At 51.1% G+C, this 21,770-nt stretch overlaps 1 protein-coding gene across 1 annotated transcript; it reads right to left on the reverse strand.

Annotated features, from left to right (window-relative positions):
- Positions 1-6,917: 6,917 nt before the first annotated feature.
- LOC125523661 (pre-mRNA-splicing factor syf1 homolog) lies at positions 6,918-15,134 on the reverse strand. The gene is given in 2 exon segments (XM_048688714.1): positions 6,918-7,694; positions 12,669-15,134. Coding segments are annotated over 2 exon segments (2,358 nt in total). The 5' UTR covers positions 14,250-15,134.
- Between the last annotated feature and the right edge of the window lie 6,636 nt (positions 15,135-21,770).

Here is a 21,770-nt window from a genome sequence, read left to right on the forward strand (position 1 = left end):
ACATCCATTTGATATAAAGTGATATCATGATGGTTAGCATAAGCAAGTAATATGCGAATAGCCTCAAGCCTAGCAACAGATGCAAAAGTTTCATCGAAATCAATTCCTTCAATCTGTTTGTAGCCTTGAGCTACAAGCCGTGCCTTATTTCTCACCACAAGGCCATTTTCATCTTGCTTGTTGCGGTAGATCCACTTTGTGCCGATGATATTGTGCTTGCGAGGATCTCGACGTTTGACTAGTTCCCAGACATTGTTGAGCTCGAACTGATGTAATTCTTCTTGCATGGCCTGAAGCCACTCAGGCTCCAGAAATGCTTCATCTACCTTAGTGGGCTCTGTAATAGAGACAAAAGCATAGTGCCCACAAAAGTTAGACAAATGTGAAGTTTTTGAGCGTGTGAGAGGACCTGACGCTTTGATGTCATTGATGATCTTTTCAACTTGCACTTAGCTGGTTGTCGTTGAAGAATTTGATCAACGTTTTCTTCAGCACCATTTTCTTCGGCATTTTCTTCAGGTGCATTAGCTCGACGTTCTTCATGTTCTGGAATGAATTCTTCAGCAGATTCTTCAGTGGGAATGACATCCTCAGTAGCCTTGAACTTTATAGTTTCCTCAGGTGCTGGTTCATCTATCACAGTAGATAGGTGCTCTCTTTGCGAGCCATTAGTTTCATCGAACCGCACATCTACAGTTTCAACAACCTTGTGAAGAACGTTGTTGAAGACTCTGTAGGTGTGCGAGTCCTTTCCGTAACCAAGCATAAAACCTTCATGTGCTTTCGGTGCAAATTTTGAGTTGTGATGAGGATCTCTAATCCAACATTTAGCACTGAAGACTTTGAAATAACTTACATTGGGTTTCTTATCAGTGAGGAGTTCATAGGCAGTTTTTTTGAAGAATTTGTGAAGATATACTCTGTTGATGATGTGTCACGCAGTATCAATTGCCTCAGTCCAGAACCGACGAGGCGTTTTGTATTCATCAAGCATAGTGCGAGCCATCTCAGCAAGAGTCCTGTTCTTATGCTCCACGACGCCGTTCTGCTGAGGAGTATAAGGAGCAGATAACTCATGAGTAATACCAAGTTCATCAAGATAGTCATCGAGACCAGAATTCTTGAACTCAGTGCCATTGTCACTTCTGATGTGCTTGATCTTCACACCAAAGTTGGTTGAAGCCCTCGAGGAAAATCGTTTGAAGACTTCCTGCACTTCATGTTTGTAAGTAACAAGGTGTACCCATGTGTAGCGAGAATAATCATCAACAATAACAAAGCCATATTGAGATGCTTCATTTGAAATAGCAGAATAATGATTAGGATCAAAGAGATCCATGTGAAGCAATTCAAATGGGCGAGTGGTGGTCATGATAGTCTTCGCTGGATGCTTGGCCTTCGTCATCTTCCCAGCTTCACAGGCTCCGCATAGATGATCCTTGAGGGATTTGACATTCTCGATGCCAATGACATGCTTCTTCTTCGCAAGCGTGTGCAAATTCCTCATGCCTGCATGACCAAGTCGTCGATGCCAGAGCCAGCCTTCTGAAGCTTTTGCAAGTAAGCACACGGCTAGTTGTGGTCCTGTAAAGAAATCAACAATATACAGGTCTCCTCTCCTAAAGCCTTCGAAGACTTTGAAATTGTCAGCTTCCATAACCACAACACAATGGTACTTACCAAAGACAACAACCATATCAAGATCACAAAGCATTGAGACAGACATAAGGTTGTATCCTAAGGACTCAACAAGCATGACTTTGTCCATGTGTCGATCCTTTGTGATCGCAACCTTACCTAGACCCAATACCTGACTTTTGCCTTTGTCAGCAAAGATGATATGCTTCAGATGCGACGGAGATAATGGAGCATCCATCAATAGATTCTTGTCACCATTCATGTGGTTTGTACATCCACTATCGAGGACCCACTCAGTGGCTTTGGGTTGATCATCCTGCAGATGAATTAGTGCAGCTTACAAACTCATATACTTCATCAGTGAAGAATATGACATCAATTCATCAGATCAATTTCATCAAGCAAAAGAACAGATAAAGTAATATGAGGACGTGAAAAATGAAAGTTCATTTCTTCATGATTAGCCTGCGTCCTATCAGGCATGCTTAGGTCTCCAGCAAATTTTTCAGACGATTACGTACGTTTGTAGACCTGACCCTGCAGAAGAGATTAATTCTTTTTCTTCACCACCCACATCTGAAGGGGTGGCAAAGAGTTCATCATTCTGCGAGCTCCATACGAGAAGTATGGCATAGAAGCCAGTCCATTTCGTTTCACATAAGAGGGGTTAGAATAAGCATAAGAGTAAGCAGAGAAATTCCTCCAGGACTTATGGACATAATAATTTGAAGAATAATGCACATATCCATAATCCTTAGATCTTCCTTGTGAAACAGACGGGTTAGCACGATGATGTTCATTTGAGGACTTTGATCCTTTTGAGGAATATGATCCATGTGAGGAGTTTTGTCCGTATGAGGACTTGGATCCATATGAAGAATTTGTTCCATATGAAGCATTTGATCTGGGGTTCCTATTCTTCACAGGTGGCGTCATGATAACATTCACCTGAAGATTTTCAAGGCATCTTTTGGGAACCCAGATTTTCTTCATAGGGGGACCGTTCCTGCAGTTAGTGCCAACATATCTAGCAAATACTTCACCATTCTGATTTTTGAATAGTTTGTAGTTGGAGTCAAATGACTCATCATCAGAATGAGCAGATTCACATGCATATCTAGATAGGTTAGATGGATCAACTGGAGGTCCTTTTGCAGCAACCCATGTAGTTTTGGGGTACTGCTCAGGCTTCCAATATGTACCATCAGCATTGAGTTTCCTCTCAAAGGCAATACCCTCTTTCCTAGGGTTCCTGTTGAGAATCTTCTTTTTAAGCACATCACAAAGAGCCTGATGCCCTTTAAGGCTTTTGTACATGCCTGTCGTGTACAATTCCTTCAGCCCTGCATCGTCAGTGATACTAGCAATGTCCTCAGATGAGGAATTAGTGACAGCAGAGGCATGTGAAGAATTTGAAACATTAGCAGCATTTGAACATTTCAAACATGGAGGAACAAATTCTTCCTGAGATGCGCTGATTTGTTGAGCAAGTAATGAATCGTGCTCCTTCTGAAGATCTTCATAACTCACTCTTAGCTTTTCAAGATCTTGCTTTTTTTGAAGAAATTCATAAGAAAGCTTCTCATGATCGGATAAGAGAGTGTTATGTTGATCTTGAAGGGTGTCATACTTAGTATGAAGTCTCTGAAGACTTTCAGCCAAAGCTTTTGACTGATCCATTTCTTCACCCAACATATCATCGCTCTTATTTAGCATGTAGTAAACTTTTTCCAAAGCTCTTTGTTGTTTAGTGGCAAGGGAAGCAAGTTTGACATAGCTGGGTCCAAATTCATCACCAGATTCATCATCACTGGACTCGGATAGGTAGCATTCAGTTACCTCAGCCGCTTTTGCCATAAGGCATGATGCAGAAGATGATGATTCTGGTTCGAATGTCATCTCTTTGAGATATTCCTTGAAGTTCTCAAACCAAGGATCATGACAGGTTCGATGACCTTCATAGACATCAGAGAGACGGTCCCAGATGAGCTTCGCATGATCGAGATGCATGATATTCCTGAACTGATTTTGTGACAGACTGGAGCAGATGACATCCTTCGCCGTGAGGGTGAGATGAGTGTACTTGCAGATGTCATCAGTTTCCGCCATCTTGCATAGACCGGTCAGACCAATCTCAGTGACGGTCCACAGCTCGCTGTTCATTGCCATGAGGCGTTTCTTCATCATGGCCTTCCACTTGGGATACTCATGACCGTCGAAGATGGGGCATGTCACTTTCGTCATACCTGCGATCGACATAACTAAAACTCCAGGTGGTTAAACCAAAATCACACAGAACAAGGGAGTACCTTACTTTGATACCAATTGAAAGTGCGTTATATCGACTAGAGGGAGGGTGAATAGGTGATTTTTATGAAATTCTTCACTGAGGAATTTTCCGGTGAGGAAATTCCTTAGCGAAGAACTACTAGCAGCGGAATAAGTACTCAACAGTAAACATAACAGAATACAAGTATAGTCATCATGATGAAATGAAGACAGGCACAGAGTACAGGAAACGTAAGCACAGGATAACACAGGATGAAGACAAATAGACTGAAGAAATTGAATTGAGGAAATTGAGAAAGTCTTCAGTAAAAATCTTCAAACACAGATATGAACAAGTACACAACTCAATTATGAGGAAATGAAAGAGTTGAGAAAATGGAACCAGTGAGCTTGGTGAAGACAATGATTTGGTAGACCAGTTCCAACTGCTGTCTCAGTTGTACGTCTGGTTGGAGCGGCTTAGTATTTAAACTCGACGACACACAGTCCCGGACACCCAGTCCTGAACACGCAGCTCAGGACACCCAGTCCTCACCGTATTCTCCTTGAACTAAGGTCACACAGACTTCGCCCAATCACTCGTGGTAAGTCTTCAGGCGACTTCCAAACCTTCACAAACTTGGTCACTCGGCGATCCACAATTCCTCTTGGATGCTCTAGACCATGACGCCTAACCGTTTGGAAGAAGCACAGTCTTCAAAGGTAACAAGCGTCGGATCCACGCAGGATCAATCTCTTCAGTGATGCTCAATCACTTGGGGTTTGTAGGTGTTTGGGTTTTAGGTTTTTCCTCACTTGATGATTTTCGCTCAAAGTCCTCGGAGGATGGGTTGCTCTCAAATGACAAGTGTCAGTTTCTCTCGGAGCAGCCAACCAGCTAGTGGTTGTAGGGGGCGGCTATTTATAGCCTAGGGAGCAGCCCGACATGATAAGACATAAATGCCCTTCAATTATATGACCGTTAGGTGGATAGATATTTTGGGACAGCTGGCGCATAGCACAGCAACGGTCAGAATTTTGAGTAGCAAAATCCTCAGGGCTATCATGTTCCTCACTGTGTAGGCAATCCGCACTGGAGAATTCCTAACTCCTCAGTCAGGACAAATTCCTCAAAGACCAGAAGAACTTCGTCTTTTTCACTGAAGAAATTGACTGAACTGTATGAGATTTCCAATGGCTTCACTCGAAGGGATTGGTAGGTGTAGGATTTTGAGTTGAGCATCACATGGAAATTTTTCCTTAGTATTTCCTCGACCCCCTTTAACAGTACGGTGTTTCCTATGACTCAAGAAAGAGAAAATGAAACTACGAAAACAAAAAGTCTTCACGCTTCATGTTCCTCGAACGAATACCAAGTCTTCAAGGTGAGACCAATTTCTTCACTTTCAAAGTCTTCAGAAAGTCTTCAGTCAAAGAACTTCATTTTTAGGGGTCGACTTTCTCTGTAAATATCAAACTCCTCATAGGCTTATAGACATGTGTACACTCACAAACGCATTAGTCCCTTAACCTATAAGTCTTCAATACACCAAAATCACTAAGGGGCACTAGATGCACTTACAGTTGTCCATCACATTTGGCGACCTCGCGCCAGCAGAGAGCTTGACCTTCGGCTCCCTCACCTTTGTCGCGACTGGGGCATGCTGGTTTGACATCAACCCACCGTGCTTCTCTGACCCCACCATCTTCTTCTGGTCTCTCACGTTCGTCATCGGCCGCTATGGCGATCTCCAACTCCGCGTTCCACCGCCCTATCGAGCCGTAGGCATGGTCCCATCGGAGCCATTGTCACCAATACCACCGGCCTCTATCTTAGAGGACGACGACCTCGCATCGACAAACCTCGCGGTTGAAGTCCGTATTCTGGCCTCGAGTTCGGAACATTGCGTCGACCGTACAACAACCCATCGGCCCGCCCTAGTGTCGTATCTGAGCTTTGCTACCCTCAACTCACTTCCGGAAACAAATGGCGGCGAGGATACCGTGGTTAGCATCATCTTCATCTAGGAGACGGAGGAAGGCGAGGAGATCGATACAAGCCTAAAACCGGCCCTTACCACGGATGGCGATGAACCCCTACATGCCATCTCCTGGAGCAGGTTCTCATGACGACACCAAGCAGCTCAACGGGCAATAGATCTTCAGCACCAATCATGGCTCCAATCGTCAGCAACACCAACGGATCCGCGACAACTCACGTGATTCCACCGTCCATGGCTCCCCACCTCCGAGCCAGTAAGTATCGCTCCATCAGCACCACGTCTTCCACACCAATTGGGCGAAAACCCCATCAGCTTCGCCATCCTTGGTACCAGACCCCCGGGGTTCATGACTCTTGGGGCTGGCACCTCGAGCCTCGCCGGAACAACGATGACACCAGCTATCATCAAAGATCGTAGACAAGGCATTGCGGGTGCTCAGCACACCCTTACTGGGAATCAACCCCACCATATGAACAATGGAGGCCCTCGGGCAGGCCACCGTGACATACCAACTACAACTCCAGAGAAACACAACGGAGGTCGCCGTGCGGCAGGTGCGATGAATGGAAAACAAGACGAACTAACGGAGACACCAACCTCAACACCAAACCTGTTCGGCCACTAACGCCCTTGCAACCCTTGGGTGCGAGACGGTCAACGACTTCGATGAAAATGAAGATCCCTTGGGAGCGACGCTAAACCGTCACACGGAGTGCTCACACACCCATCTCACTTCTTTAGCGACGGCGATCCACCCTCGAACTCCCCTCCACCAGCGATGTCGATCCCACCCCTCCTCCCCCAACCGGAAATGGTTCGATCCATGCGAATTTTGAAGATTAGTGAACATTCTCGAGAAAGAGTAGATTACTAACGTTGTATACATTTCACCAAAAAAAAGTGCTCAAGAATGTGAGTACATACATCAACGATCTGGAGATAGCACATACTCGAACCGGAGAAAACAACTAACATGTCAAGTTACGAGGAGAAAAAAAAAAGAAAGAACTACACTAGGCGTATCCGCTTGGATTGCCGAGCAACGTCGAGTCGTTGTCCCGCGCACGGGCACAGCCCCTGCTCCACCACGCCGCCGCCGGTGCCGGTCGCACACCGCGCCCCGGCTCCATCTCTGGCAACGGCCGCCATGGTCCTCTTCGCGCGGAGCATCTCCCTGAACGTACCCTCGTCGCCGTGCCGCACCTCAAAGTCGTTCCACCGCTTCCAAAAATCATGGCAAACCCCGGGATCCGTGAAGGCCGCCGCGTAGGCGTACAGCGCCCGAGCGCGCGCAACTTCCCCGAGCCCGATCTCGATGTCGGCGAACCCGACGCACATCGCCCTCGCGCCCTCGTCGGGCAGCCCGCCGCCGACGATCGCCTGGCCGTACACGTCCCTCGCCTTCAGAAGGCCGTAGAGCTCGGTAGCCCGCGCGACGTACACCCCGTAGACCCCGAGCCTGTCGCCGGTGGGGACGGCGCCCGTGGCCTCCTCGTACACCTTCATGGCGCGGCTCGCGAGGCCGAAGTCCTCCTCGAACCTCGGGTATCTGAGGTACACGGCCTTCTTCCTCTCCGGCGGCGCCTGCAGGGCGGCCGCCTGGAACAGGTCCCGCACCCTCTCCGGCCTGCTCCTCCCGTGCCGCTGGACGGACTTGGTCAAGTACGCCTCCCATATGGCGTCGGCGTGCGGGTGCTTGAAGGACCTGACGCCCCGCTCGTACACACAGAACGCGTCCTCGAACCGCCCGTGCTGCTCGAGGAGGGTCGCTGTTGAATAATCTAGCTGTCAGGTTAGCTGTCAGTTTTAGTTAGTTAGTCAGATTTTCTGTTAGCATTCAGTTAGCCGGACTAGCCGGATCCTGCCCATGTTTTGTGTGAGGCCGGTAGCTCAACACGCCCTGGTATCGTGGGATGGCACGATCGCGTCCGTGGGGGCGTGGCTGAAGCCACGATCACTTTTGCTTCCTGTATAAGTTCAGAGATAAACAAGAAAAGCAGCGACACTTTGCACTGCGTAAAACTCTCTCTCTCGTTCACGTTCTCGCCTGAACTCTGCAGCTCGCACGGCTGCGGGACAATTGGTATCAGAGCCCGTTGATCCGGGGACCATGGCCACCGACTCGCCTCCTCCGGCGGCTCGCGGCGCCGACACCGGCGATCGGTCGCACACTCCTCCGCGCATGAGGCGTGGGAGGAGCTCGACGCGACGCAACGGCCGGGAGATCGTCGTCCAGGAGCGCCTGGTGCGCGAGCCCGGAGGCACGGGCCCCCCGCCCATGCTCACGGCGATGAACTACATCGAGTGGGCGCTTGTCATGCAGGTCCAGATGGAGGCCGCGGCACTCTGGGACGCGGTCGAAGGGAAGGAGACAGCCACCTTCCGCGACGACAAGTACGCCATGGCCGCCATCCTCCGTGGCCTGCCGCCTGAGATGGTCGGGTCCATCGTCGTCAAACGATCGGCGAAGGAGGCCTGGGAGGCCATCCGCGCCATGCGGGTGGGCACGGGCCGGGTACGCGAGGCCACCGCTCAGAAGCTCCGAAAGGACTTCGAAAACCTCGCCTTCAAGGAGGGCGAGACCATCGACGCGTTCACCATGCGCGCCACCGCCCTCGTCAACAACTTGCGCACGCTCGGCGACACCGTCGACGACGAGAAGGTTGTCCGTAAGTTTCTCCGCGTCATTCCAAAGAAGTACTCCCAGGTTGCCATTGCCATTGAGACCCTCCTCGGCGTCAGCACGCTGTCGCTTGAGGAGGTGACCGTGCGCTTTCGCTCGGTTGAGGAGCGCCTGGAGGAAGAAGATAGCACGGGAGGAACTCGCCTGATCCTCACTGAGGAGGAGTGGGAAGCACGGTGCAAGCAGCGCGGCGAGGGCCAGTCCAGCAATGGGCAGCAGAAGGGCAAGAACCAGAATCGCGGTGGGCGCGGACAGCAGAAGGGCAAGAACCAGGCTGGCGCGCCGCCCCGCAACGGCGGGCGCGTGGCCACCCGCGACGACAAGTGCCGCTACTGCAACAAAAACGGGCACTGGGCGCGTGACTGTCGCAAGAAGCAGCGCGACGAGGCCAACATCGCGCGGGTGGACGAGGAAGAAGGAGAAGGGAGTCTCCTGATGGCGCACATCGTCTCCCTCAGCTCCGACCCTGACCACAACAAGGAAGGCGGCCAGGTCTTCCTCGACGAGTAGAACGCCAACGTCACTATCGGCGATGCAGCAGCACGGCGCGACAACCTGTGGTACATCGACACGGCAGCGTCGAACCACATGACCGGCGACCGCGACGCCTTCTTCGAGCTGAACACCGGCATCGCGGGGCGCGTTCGTTTCGGCGATGGCTCCGCAATTGAGATATGCGGGCGCGGCACCGTTCTCTTCATCGCAAAAGACGGACGTCATCGAGCACTCACCCAGGTCTACTTCATCCCAAAGCTGCAGAACAACATCATTTCTGTAGGTCAACTCGATGAGGTGGGCTGCGAGGTGTCGATCCACGGCGGTCTGCTTCGGGTCCGGGACAGAAGCGGCAAGCTGATCGCGCGCGTTGCCCGCAGCGGCAACCGCCTGTACAAGCTCCCAGCCACGCTCGCCAAGCCGGTCTGCATGACCGCTCGCGTCGATCAGGTGGCCTGGAAGTGGCATGAGAGGTTCGGCCACCTCAACTTCGACGCGCTCCGCAAGCTGGCATCGTCGGACATGGTGCGCGGGCTCCCTTCAATCCAGCACATGGATCAGGTGTGTGACAGTTGTCTGCTCGGGAAGCAGCGTCGCGCATCGTTCCCACGAATAGCGAGCTACCGCGCTAGTGACCGCCTTGACCTGGTGCACGATGACCTGTGCAGCCCAATCTCGTCGGCCACGCACGACGGGAAGCGCCATTTCCTTCTCCTCGTAGACGACATGAGTCGTTACATGTGGCTTGTCTTGCTGCGCTCAAAGGACGAAGCTGCAGCCGCATCAAGAACTTCCAGGCCACCGTCGAGACGGAGACCGGCCGCAAGCTCCGCACACTGCGCACGGACAGAGGCGGTGAGTTCACTTCGGTGGAATTCGCTGCTTATTGTGCAGGAGAAGGGACGCAGCGACACCTCACTGCCCCGTACTCGCCCCAGCAGAATGGGGTAGTCGAGAGGAGGAACCAAACCATCTTGGCCATGGCACGGTGCTTGCTCAAGGCGAGGCGCGTGCCGAACGAGTTTTGGGGGGAGGCAGTCACCACGGCTGTGCTTCTGCTCAACTGCTCGCCCACGCAGGCTCTCGATGGATGCTCGCCTTATGAGGCGTGGCACGGCGTGAAACCGGCGGTGCACTTCTTCAGAACTTTCGGCTGCGTCGCCTACGCCAAGGTCACTCGCCCGCACGCGGCCAAACTCGACGACCGCAGCACAAAAGCTGTCTTCCTCGGCTATGAGGCGGGCACAAAGGCGTACAGGCTCTTCGATCCGGTGGCCAAGCGCGTCATCATCTCGAGGGACGTCGTCTTCGACGAAACGGCAAGCTGGAACTGGGAAGGAAACGGCGGCGACGGCAGCTTCACCATCGAGGACGTCTTCACCATGCCGTGTCGGAGTGACACGGGCGCGGCTCGCCACGCCGCTGATGCTGGAAGTACGAGCTCTGGAGGAGCCAGCTCTTCGCCAGTACGTGCTGGCAGCGCGTCGCCCGACACGGACAGCACACCGCCTGTCGACTCGCCTGCCGTCGAGGAGCCGGACACGGCTGTTCCATCACCAGAGAACGCCGCTGAAGCGGCAAAGCGATGTGTCACCGCCCCTGTCCAGCAGGTGCCACCAGTTCATCAGATGACAACGCGCGCACGGGATGGCATCGTTCAGCCGAACTCTCGCCTACAGGACTATGTTCTGGCGATGGAGGACGGTGAGCTGCATCTTGGGGCGTGCGAGGAGCCTACCACGTTCACCGAAGCGGAGCCGCATGAGAGGTGGAGGATCGCCATGCTCGATGAGATGCGGGCGATCGAGGACAATGAAACTTGGTACCTCACCGATCTGCCTGCAGGTAAACGCCCAATTGGCCTCAAATGTGTGTTCAAGGTGAAGAAAGACTCCAACGGCAACGTCGTCAAGCACAAGGCCAGGCTCGTGGCGAAGGGTTTCGTCCAGCGCGCCGGTATCGACTTTGACGAGGTTTTTGCTCCGGTCGCGCGGCTGGACTCCGTCAGGGTTCTGCTGTCGATCGCGGCGCACGAGTCCTGGGAGGTCCACCACCTCGACGTCAAGACAACGTTCCTGAATGGCGATCTGGACGAGAAGGTTTACGTCGCGCAACCCCCAGGCTTCTCCCACACCGGCGGTGAGCACAAGGTGCTGCGGCTTCGCAAAGCTCTCTACGGGCTGCGTCAGGCCCCGCGCGCGTGGAACACCACGCTGGACACCACGCTGTCTGAACTTGGGTTCACACGCACTCTGTCAGAGCATGCGGTGTATCACCGCGGCACCGGCAACGATCGGCTGCTGCTCGGGGTGTACGTCGATGACCTCATCATCACCGGGGCTAGCACCACCGCCATCGACACGTTCAAGGGGGAGATGACCCGTCGCTTCCAGATGAGCGATCTCGGGCTCCTCACCTACTACCTCGGGCTGGAGGTACGCCAGCGCCCCGGCGTGATCACCGTGTGCCAAGCGGCATACGCCACCAAGCTCTTGGAGCGTGCTGGGATGTCGGACTGCAAGACAGTCCATGTCCCCATGGAGCCACGTCTACGCCTGAGCAGGGAGAGCTCGACGCCACCGACGGACGCCCACCTCTACCGCAGCATGGTGGGTAGCCTGCGCTACTTAGTTCACACGCGTCCGGACATCTCGTTCGCTGTGGCCTACGTCAGTCGCTTCCTCGAGTCGCCGACGATGGAGCACATGAGTGCTGTCAAGCACATCCTCCTGTACATCGCCGGGACAATTCACTTTAGCTGCCGCTTCACCAACAAAGGAGGATGCACTCTCATTGGGTACAGTGACGCCGACCATGCCGGGGACGTTGATGATCGGAAGAGCACTTCTGGCTTCATCTTCTTCCTCGGCTCAAGCCCGGTGAGTTGGCAATCGCAGAAGCAAAAGGTTGTTGCCTTGTCTTCGTGCGAGGCTGAGTACATTGCCGGCGCCACCGCAGCCTGCCAGGGCATTTGGCTGAGCCGGTTGCTCGCCGATCTGCTCGGGAAGGAAGCTGCACCAACCACTCTTCTTGTGGACAATCTGTCTGCAATCCAACTCTGCAAGAATCCAGTGTTCCACGGGCGAAGCAAGCACATCGAGACGCGCTACCACTTCATCAGGGAGAGCGTCGAGAACGACAAGATCGCCGTGGAGTACGTGAACACCGACAATCAGCTCGCTGATATTCTGACCAAATCGCTCGGGTGCGTCAGGTTCCAGGCTATGCGCGAGAGGATCGGGATCGTCGACATCAGGAACATCTAGATTAGGAGGAGATTGTTGAATAATCTAGCTGTCAGGTTAGCTGTCAGTTTCAGTTTGTTAGTCAGATTTTCTGTTAGCATTCAGTTAGCCGGACTAGCCGGATCCTGCCCACGTTTTGTGTGAGGCCAGTAGCTCAACACGTCCTGGTATCGTGGGATGGCACGATCGCGTCCGTGGGGGCGTGGCTGAAGCCGCGATCACTTTTGCTTCAAGTTCAGAGATAAACAAGAAAAGCAGCGACACTTTGCACTGCGCAAAACTCTCTCTCTCGTTCACGTTCTCGCCTGAACTCTGCAGCTCGCACGGCTGCAGGACAGTCGCGTGGTCGAGGACCAGCAATGGCGTGACGACGCCGAGGTCGTGCATCTTGTCGTAGACGGCGCAGGTGGACTCGAGCGACCCGTGCGTTGTCATCAGATCCAGGTACACGAGCCACAGCTTGAGACACCGGTGCAGTTTCGCCCGAACGTCCTCGCCGCCGGCAGCAGCGGCGCGAGTCATGGCCTCGGTCGACGGTGGCGTGGTCGCTCGCCGGATGAGGTCGATGGCCCGGTCGGGATCCTGGTGCCTCAGCTCCATGTGGGCCCACTCGCAGTAAACCGCGGCGAGGTGCTCCGCCGCCGTGAAGTTCGCCTGCGTGGCTCTGTGGAGCACGTCTCGGGCGCAGTCGACGGTGCCACGGTCCTCGTACATGCTGGCCAGCGCCAGCCAGAGCGTGTGCGGCGGCTTCCCCGTCGCCTTCGCCGGATCCACGGCCTTGACGGCCTCCACGTAGGTCGCGGCCTGCCTCGCGGGATCCTTGTGGAAGATCTTGGCCCGCTCGTGCCACGCCTAGACGTCGTGCGGGTTCTGCGTCAGCAGCACGCTGTTGAGCAGCTCCGGCCGGCGTTCGAGCAGCCGCTCCAGCCTCGCCATCGCCAAGTCTGTGCTGTCCCGGTCCGCGAGCCAGCAGTCCTGGACGTCGACGGTGTCCGCTTGCCCGAGCTCGAGCTCCGCGGCGGCCATGGCGTGCTCGAAGTGCAAGTAAGCGTCGAACACCATCCGGAAGTCCTTGACGGTGGTCGCGGTGGTTGTGGCCTCCTCGAACATGTCCCTCGCCTTGCCATGGAGGCCTCTCCGCGCGTAGTGGCTGGCCAGACATGTCCACAGCACGCCGGCCTCCTCGGGGAACTTGCGGATGCTGCCGCGGAGGATTGCGTCCACCGGCATACCGGCGACGTCCTCCGGGTGCTGGGCGAGCAGGCCACACAGGTCAAGCAGGAGCTGGCGCTTCGTTGTGCCCTTGACGAACACGAAGCCTTCGTCGTCGATGGCCGCCGCGAGGTGGTGGGCGGCGTCCCGCCATCTGCCGGCAGAGACGAGGTGGTGGAAGGCGATGAACTGCTCGGCGTGGTCGGGGTTGAACTGGAGGTGGCGGCCATGCACGCGGAGGGCGGTCGGGGCTGGGCAGTCGGGCAGGGAGGCGAGGCGGAGGTGGAGCGGCCACACGCGGTGGTGCTGCGTGACGGGCAGCGACCGCAGGGCGCGGTCGAGCACGCGGCGGGCGCGGGTGAGGAGGCGCTGGTGGAGGAGCGAGGAGGCGTACATGTGCCAGACGCGCGGCATCCGGGACATGCCGGCGGCGAGCGCGCGCTCGAAGGCGGCGTCGAGGCCGGCGTGGGCGGCGTGGGTGACGGGCAGCGCGCGCGCGGCGTCGCCGAGCTCCGTGAGGTAGGCGTGCCAGAGCTTGTAGGACCCGGGGAGGGCCCGCAGCGCCCGCTCGTAGATGGCCGCGCGCTTCGCCGGCGGCGCCGCGCGGCGGGCCGACAGGTAGCGCAGCCAGCCGGACAGGCTGAAGGGATCCCGCAGGACGTCCTCCTCGTACGCGACGTCGTCCGCCGAGACCTCGATCTCCATGGCCGCCGCCGTGACTGGCTGAGCATCTCCAACAGCACGTGTAAATTTAGATATCTATATATCCATATAAACAATGGTCTATAAAAATTCTTTATATACACATTGAGTTTTGCAGCAGAATGTTTATATATAGAACATCTATATTCTCTCCTATATTTTAATATTATTTTCCTACTACCAATTCAACTACCATTTCAATGCATGTAATTGAAACACGTTCAGTCTTGCGTGTGCTGTAGTAATCATAAATCCTATCCCAAAAAGAATTTGAATTGATCCGTTCCTATTGAAGTATCCAGACTAGTGTGCACCCATGTTGCCACCAACAAATCGTCCTCTTGACTAGACCATTTCTTCCCCTTGGTAGATTTTACTTTCACAAATGCAGACGTTTCTTCAACATATTCAGTTAAACTGCATGGCTAATGCACTGCCACATATTCAGTTAACCTGCACTGAACATATTCAGTTAAACAACTGCTGGATACCCTGCGCGGCTACCTCAACAAAGAGGCGCGGAGGTGGCCCTCGAGCGCGGCCGCAGCCGCTGGATCCATCTCCACCCCGTCCTGGCTCCGGTGCCCCACCTTCGCCTCCACCTGCTTCATCGGATCCTACACGGGTGTGCGCGTCGGTCGCCGGCCACCGGCCATCGGATCCAGCACGGATGCGAGCGGTCGCGACATCCCCCAACCCTCCCTCTCCATCTCTCGAGGAAGAAAGGAACCGTACCTCGAGGGGGCAACGGCGACCACGTGACGTCGCAGGCGCGGCTCCAACGACTCCGGATGGTGGCGCCAAACGCTCTGGGATGGAGCGATTCCTCTATCCACGACGTCTCGACGATGTCCATGCCTAGACAATGTGGAGGTGAATTTGGACAATGTGGATGGATAGACGACGCGATGCACGAGCTGCTGGGAGGCCGATTTCGGGCCTTCGTCGTGTATATGGGCTTTAGACGATCATTTAGACGAGCTGTTGGAGATGCTCGCGCGTCGACTCAAGCTGTGAGCGGTCGTGAAGACGTGGTGAGCGGAGATAGGTACGGCTGAGACCTGCGAGCGCCTCTCTGTATTTCAAAGCTGACACGTCCGAACCCGTCACAATGTCGGCTCGGGAGCGGGATTCGGCCACGGCCCACAAGATCGCTGCCGCGCGACCCGGAATCGGTTTGTTTGGTTGTGCCAGATCTGCAACGCAGCGGCCCGGCTCCAACCACACGACACGGCCAGTATTCGGCGCATATCCTCTGTATGGGCAGGCCCATAGTCCCAGATTTTTTTCTTTTATCTTTTCTTTTTACTTTCTTTTACAATTTAAATTTAACTTATTTAATTTTATTTTACATATTATTTATTTACTTTTATTTTTCATTTTGTTGAACATCTTTCAAATTCGTGATTTTTTTCCCAAATCACGAACATTTTTCAAATAACTGTTTCTTTAAATCATAAATATCTTTTGAAATCGCGAGAAGTTTTCAGATTCACGAAGATTTTTTAAAATCGTCGAGTTTTTGAATTTGTGAACATTTTATTAGAAATTCATGAAAAGTTTTTAAAATTGTGAATCCATGAACTTTCTGTGAAATATGGGAATTTGAAATTCATGAACAATATTTTTTTGATGATCATTTTTTTAGTGCATGAGCATTTTCTGAATTATGAACAATTTTATAATCAGCAAACATCATTTGAATCGACAAACATATTTTAAAATTTGGGAACAACTTCTGAATTTATTTTTTTACAGACATTTTTCAAATTCATGAATAATTTCCGAATTCATAATCATTTTTTGAATCAATGATTTTTTTAATCGGTGAACATTTTTGAAATTTTGGAACAATGCTTGAAATTCCCGAGAATTTCTTTAAAATTTTGTGAACATTTTAAAAAAAAGTCAAGAATATTTTTATGAAATCCTGAACGTTTTCGAAATTCATCAACATTTTTTTCAAAATCACAACAATATTTGAAATTTTTAAACATTTTTCGTGAATATTTTTATGAAATCCCATACATTTTAAATTGATGAATATTTTTCAAAATTCAACAACATGTTTATGAAATCCCGAACATTTTCCAAATTCATGACCATTTTTTAAATAAGCTACATTTTTCAAAATCATGAACATTTTTTGAAAATTTGGAACATGTTTTTGTGAACATTTTATTCAATTTTTACAATTTTCCTGAAATTTGAAACTTTTTTATACCCAAATTATTATAACTAAGGAAAGAAATAACAAAAAGGAAAAATGTAATGAAAATAACAGGGGACCTCCTAGCCGACGCAAGGTCTGGCCGAAATGGGTGCACACCCTCCTCATTGTTACGGTTATGATATAGTTCAAATTCACCATACTCTCTCTATCTCGAGCAAACGATTGGAGCATATCTGACCACATGCTTGGAATTAGACGAACTGCTTTATTTTGGACCAACAAGAGCAAGACCATAGAACTACTATGAGTTTTGTTATCTGAATCATAAGCTTTATCCATTTGTCCTAGTGAAAACAATGTTTCGGTGAGTAATGGAAAAACTGATCGTACGTCTTGTCTAACGACCTAACAATTGCTGGATTGAGGATGGTTGTATGCCGCTTAACAATGTGGGAGATGACAGCGATGACCTGCCGGTGCGAGAGACGAGACTGACAAGATGGAGACGACGATGAATGGGAGGAGCACATCCCATCCAGAAGATCTTGGTCCGCGCTGCAACCGGCATTGCAAATCCGAGTCGACATTGTTGCCAGTGTGAAGAACCCCCTACCACGCCCGAGCGAGAAAAAGAAGGATGAGACGAGTGGGGGGGGGGGCGAGATTACAGATTTCGTGCCATACCACGCCTGCAAATATTCGTTGTCCGCCGTCTCCATTTCTGCTCCCGCGTATGCCAGTCCTCGCTTGCATTTGTTCTGCTGATCTGAATGTTCCTTGTGAGCCGGGATATGACGTGCTTTGAGTATCGTGCATATACGGTTAGTGTCTTGCGTGAGCAATGATGTCGCTTGAACTGCGTATGTATTTCCCCGAAGAGGAAGAGATGGTGTAGCATATCTACGGTAGGTATTTCCCTCAGTTATGAAACCAAGGTATCAATCCAGTAGGAGAACCAAACAACACTATGTAAACGGTACCTGCACACAAAGAACAAATACTTGCAACCCGACACTTATGAGGGGTTGTTAATCCCTCTTATGGGTAACGGCGTAGGAAATTGTCAAGTTGATGGGATACATTTGTGATAGATTGGATAAATAGATCTCGAATAAACGTGAAATAAAAAATGTAAATAAAAAGTGCAACAAAGTATTTTTGGGTTCTTGAAATAATAGATCTGAAAATAAAAGCAAATAAAAATAGATCTCGAAGGCATGTATGATAAAGATTAGACCCCGAAGCCGTAGGAATAGACCCCATCTTGTTACCCTTAATAGCAATGACACATGCGTGTCTTGCTGCCCTTCTGTCACTGTGAAAGAACACCGCACGATCAAACCCATCACAAAAGCATATCTTCCCATGGCATGAAAAATTGATCTAGTTGGCCTAAGAGCATCTTCAACAGATGCCCCAAAACTAGGCCGCGCGCTAAAATCCATGTTTTTTGGGCGTTGGACAGCTCCAGCAGAAGCTATAAAACAGTGCGTGCACAAAAAAGAGTTGGGCGAGCGCTGAAAACCGCTATCAAAAGCTGCAAATTTGAGGCGCCGAATTGCGCGCGCTTCACAATTTACACCGCACATTCTTTTGGGCATGTGTTTTTGGGCATTTGCTAAAGTAATATTGGGTCCAGCGCACTAAAAGTGCTACAGTGACACGCTAAAACTATTTTAGGGCGCCAAATTTGTGTGCACCTGTTGGAGATGTTCTAACTAAATCAAAGATTCGAAAAAATACAAGGCTATAAATAATCATGAATATAAGACATCAAAACTCAAATACTTTCATGGATATATAGATTTGATCATAAACTCAAAGTTCATCGGATCCCAACAAACACAACATAAAAAAGAGTTACAACAGATAGATCCCCAAGAGACCATTGTATTGAGAATCAAAAGAAAGAGAGAAAGCCATCTAGCTACTACCCACGGACCCATAGGTCTATGATAAACTACTCACGCATCATCGGGGAGGCACCAATGAGGATGATGAACCCCTCCGTGACGGTGTCTAGATTGGATCTCGTGGTTCTAGAACTTGCGGCGGCTGGAATTGTGTTTCGTCGACTCCCCTAGGGTTTCTGGAATATTTGGGATTTATAGGGCGAAGAGGCGGTGCGGGAGGCCACAGAGGTGGGCACAACCCACCAGGACGAGCTGACGCGCCCTGGTGGGTTGTGCTCCCCTCGGAGCTCCCCTCTAGTACTTCTTGGGCCCAACAGGCGTCTTCTGGTCCAGAAAAATTCTCCAAAAAGTTTCGCTGCGTTTGGACTCCGTTTGCTATTGATTTTCTGCGATGTAAAAAATAAACAAAAAACAACAAATGGCACTGGGCACTATGTCAATAGGTTAGTTCCAAAAAATGATATAAAGTTGCTATAAAATGATTGTAAAACATCCAAAACTGATAATATAATAGCATGAAACAATAAAAAATTATAGATATGTTGGAGACGTATCAAGCAACCAAACATACTAAAACCACTAGGTTGTTTGAAGTGGATGTGGGCAACAAACATGACAATAACATTGCACTAGCGAACCAATCCGTGGTTGGATGGTTAGGACGACAGTGTATCCCCAGCCCACCATGGTTCAGGTCCCGGCGCTCGCATTTGTTCTGAATTTATTTCAGGATTTTCGGCAACTCACGTTCAGTGAGAAGAGACGTTTTCGTTGACTACGAGGTGCCTATGTTGACTTTGTAAAATCTTAATGGCGTGTTTGGTTCCTTGCATAGCCTCAGGCTGCATCGTACTCACCATCCTGGTTGAGTCTAGCCTGTCTAAGACGATGCAAAAATGAGTTGAGATGTATGTTTGGTTGTGTGCATGGGGTGGGGCAGGCTAATGTGAGATGTTGTTTGGCATGTTGTATGAGATATCCACAGGTTCTTCCCCAAAGCACGACGGTGACGGAATTCTGCCAGACCAAACAAGCACCAAGGCATCTCCCATGCAGGGCACTGCTATTGCCAACCTTCCCATGACGCCGCCGCGACTCCCCTTTGACGTAGCTCATACGAAGCACACACATCGGATGCGTTTTCACCATCTGGGCGCCGGCGGGCGGGGTCGCAACGGAGGATGGAGCTTGGACCAATGGCGAGGTTGAGGCGGCGCTCTTGACGGCAGTGGCGGCGCAAGAGGGAGCTCTCGACGGAGGCGGCGGTGCAAGAGGGTCTCTTGACGGAGGCGGCGGCGATTGGCTGGTGAGCTCGATCTAATCTGATGCGTGATTGAGCAGAGGAACAAGAGATCGAGGAGGTTGCGGTTTGGAAGTGAATCTGAAAGATATCAAGACCAAACTTACGTAACGTTTCGTTTTAAGTGGGAGGTGTGGGTGCAAGCAGGGGCTGCATCGGGGAAATGCCCGATTCCTCTGCATTCTTCTCAGCCTGGCTGAGAGGGGTCCTTTTGCATCAGCTGGGTCAGGCCGAGGAGGCCATACAGAAAACCAAACGGGCCGGATTTTGCATGCCTCATGCGAGCCAGGTGCGAGCCAGTGAACCAAACACGCCCTAAGGTGATATGCCAGCTCAGTCTCTTGAAGATGCTCATAGGGATAGAGAGTACGTGTGTGCGTTCATAGAGATGAATGTATAGGCGTATATATGAGAAACATTACACTATCTTGGGACCGGACACAACAGGTACTGGTACTTCACCGTAGCGGTGTACCGTAATTGTGCCACGCCGCGGGGCTCCAACCACGCGCAGTACGCCACGGGGCACGCGTGTGCCGCAGATACACAACGAACCCGCCGAGCCAAACATCAAGAGCAGCAGGCGCAATGAGCGGCGAGCGACACCCAACCAGAGTCCAGACCCGAGAGTAGTGGGCAGGCGGTGTTGGAAATATGAGCAAATTACTACGAGATTTAATACGAATAAAGAGAAGATAAATCATGACTACAATAACAAAGATTAAACTAATCATGCGAACTAGCATAGTAGATGAACAGATCACATCTAGGGCACATACTAGAAACATGAATTCTACCACGATCTCAAAGAAACATGAATTATACCACGATCTCAGACAGGAAGGATAGAATCACATACGGTGCAGCGGGAGCAGCACCGCCCGCGTTGACGTTGTCGCCATGTCGTCGAGGATGAGGTTGTCGAGGTCGGGGAAGAAATCATCGTTGGCGAAGTCGTCGCTGCCAGCAGTCGCACGAGTGCGCTCCCCAAAAACCTGATCGCCCCTCTCCCGTACAGGATCATGAGAGGCGGGGTTCCAGAGGCCTATTGTCCCTTCTCTCGGTGCACACCGAAAGGAGGGATGGAGAAGACTTGCTTGGCGGCGCAATGATCTGGAACAGTGATGCGAAACCATACGAAGCGGCAACGTCTAGGGTAGACGTCTGCCTAACTATATAGTGCGGGGCGAGTAGGTCGTGGGAGTAAACCCCACGTCCGAGTCGCGATCCAAAAGATTTGGAAATGGTTCAGTAATTAACGCGTCCGTTAATTATTAATTAATGACTCATTAATTTTTCCGAGCAGAAAAAATATAGACAATGTGCATAGCTCTGTCCTCGGCTCGGCTCAATCCCGCAACACGCGTCGCGTCGCATCGTGACGAGGCGTGACGTGGCGAGGCGAGCGAGGAGGAGGAGCGCGCACGTAGGTCTCCTCTTCTCATGCTCATACAAGTGGTAGAAGAGCTCACCTTATAAAGAGGTGCAACTCTCACTCAACTTCCGTGGTGGGACTAAACTTTAGCCTCACTCACTCCACTCACATGTGTGCATGAATGGGCCAAGAGAATTTCAGAATTTTAGTTGGACTTTGGGCCAAAGGCCTACTAGCAAAATTCCAACAATCCCCCACAAAGTCTCATTGGCACATCTCATCATTTAGTTCCAAAACACTGTTTATATACCGGTTCTTAGTGGAGACTGTAAAGTTGAACTTCCACTCGGAGATTTGTGCTACACTAGATCACAACTTGAATAGTGGACTATGCCTTGAACTACAAGTTTTCTGCAAGACTAGTTTCACACAAATTCTTCACCGATACTGGGCTACCGCAAGGCTTCCCCGCGGGTGGAGTGTATACGTCATACTCCAGGGCATTTCATGAATTTATTAGAGAACACCCAATTCTCACAGATTGCAACGTTTAACAGTCAAATTCATATAGGTGTGTTCGTCAGGAGATGCTCTGCAGGACAACATCTCTGCTTACCCGAATAAGCCACTTGGAACACGGTAAGATAAGTATCAACCTGCCATGCAGATCAGGAGAGTATTGCATCTTCACGGAGTGGGATAATTATTATAGGGATACTCTCCTCCCAGCTGACCAACAGCTTGTCTCCTACTTCTACTTCAC

This window comes from Triticum urartu, chromosome 7 (assembly GCF_003073215.2).
Source record: "Triticum urartu cultivar G1812 chromosome 7, Tu2.1, whole genome shotgun sequence".
NCBI lineage: Eukaryota > Viridiplantae > Streptophyta > Magnoliopsida > Poales > Poaceae > Triticum > Triticum urartu.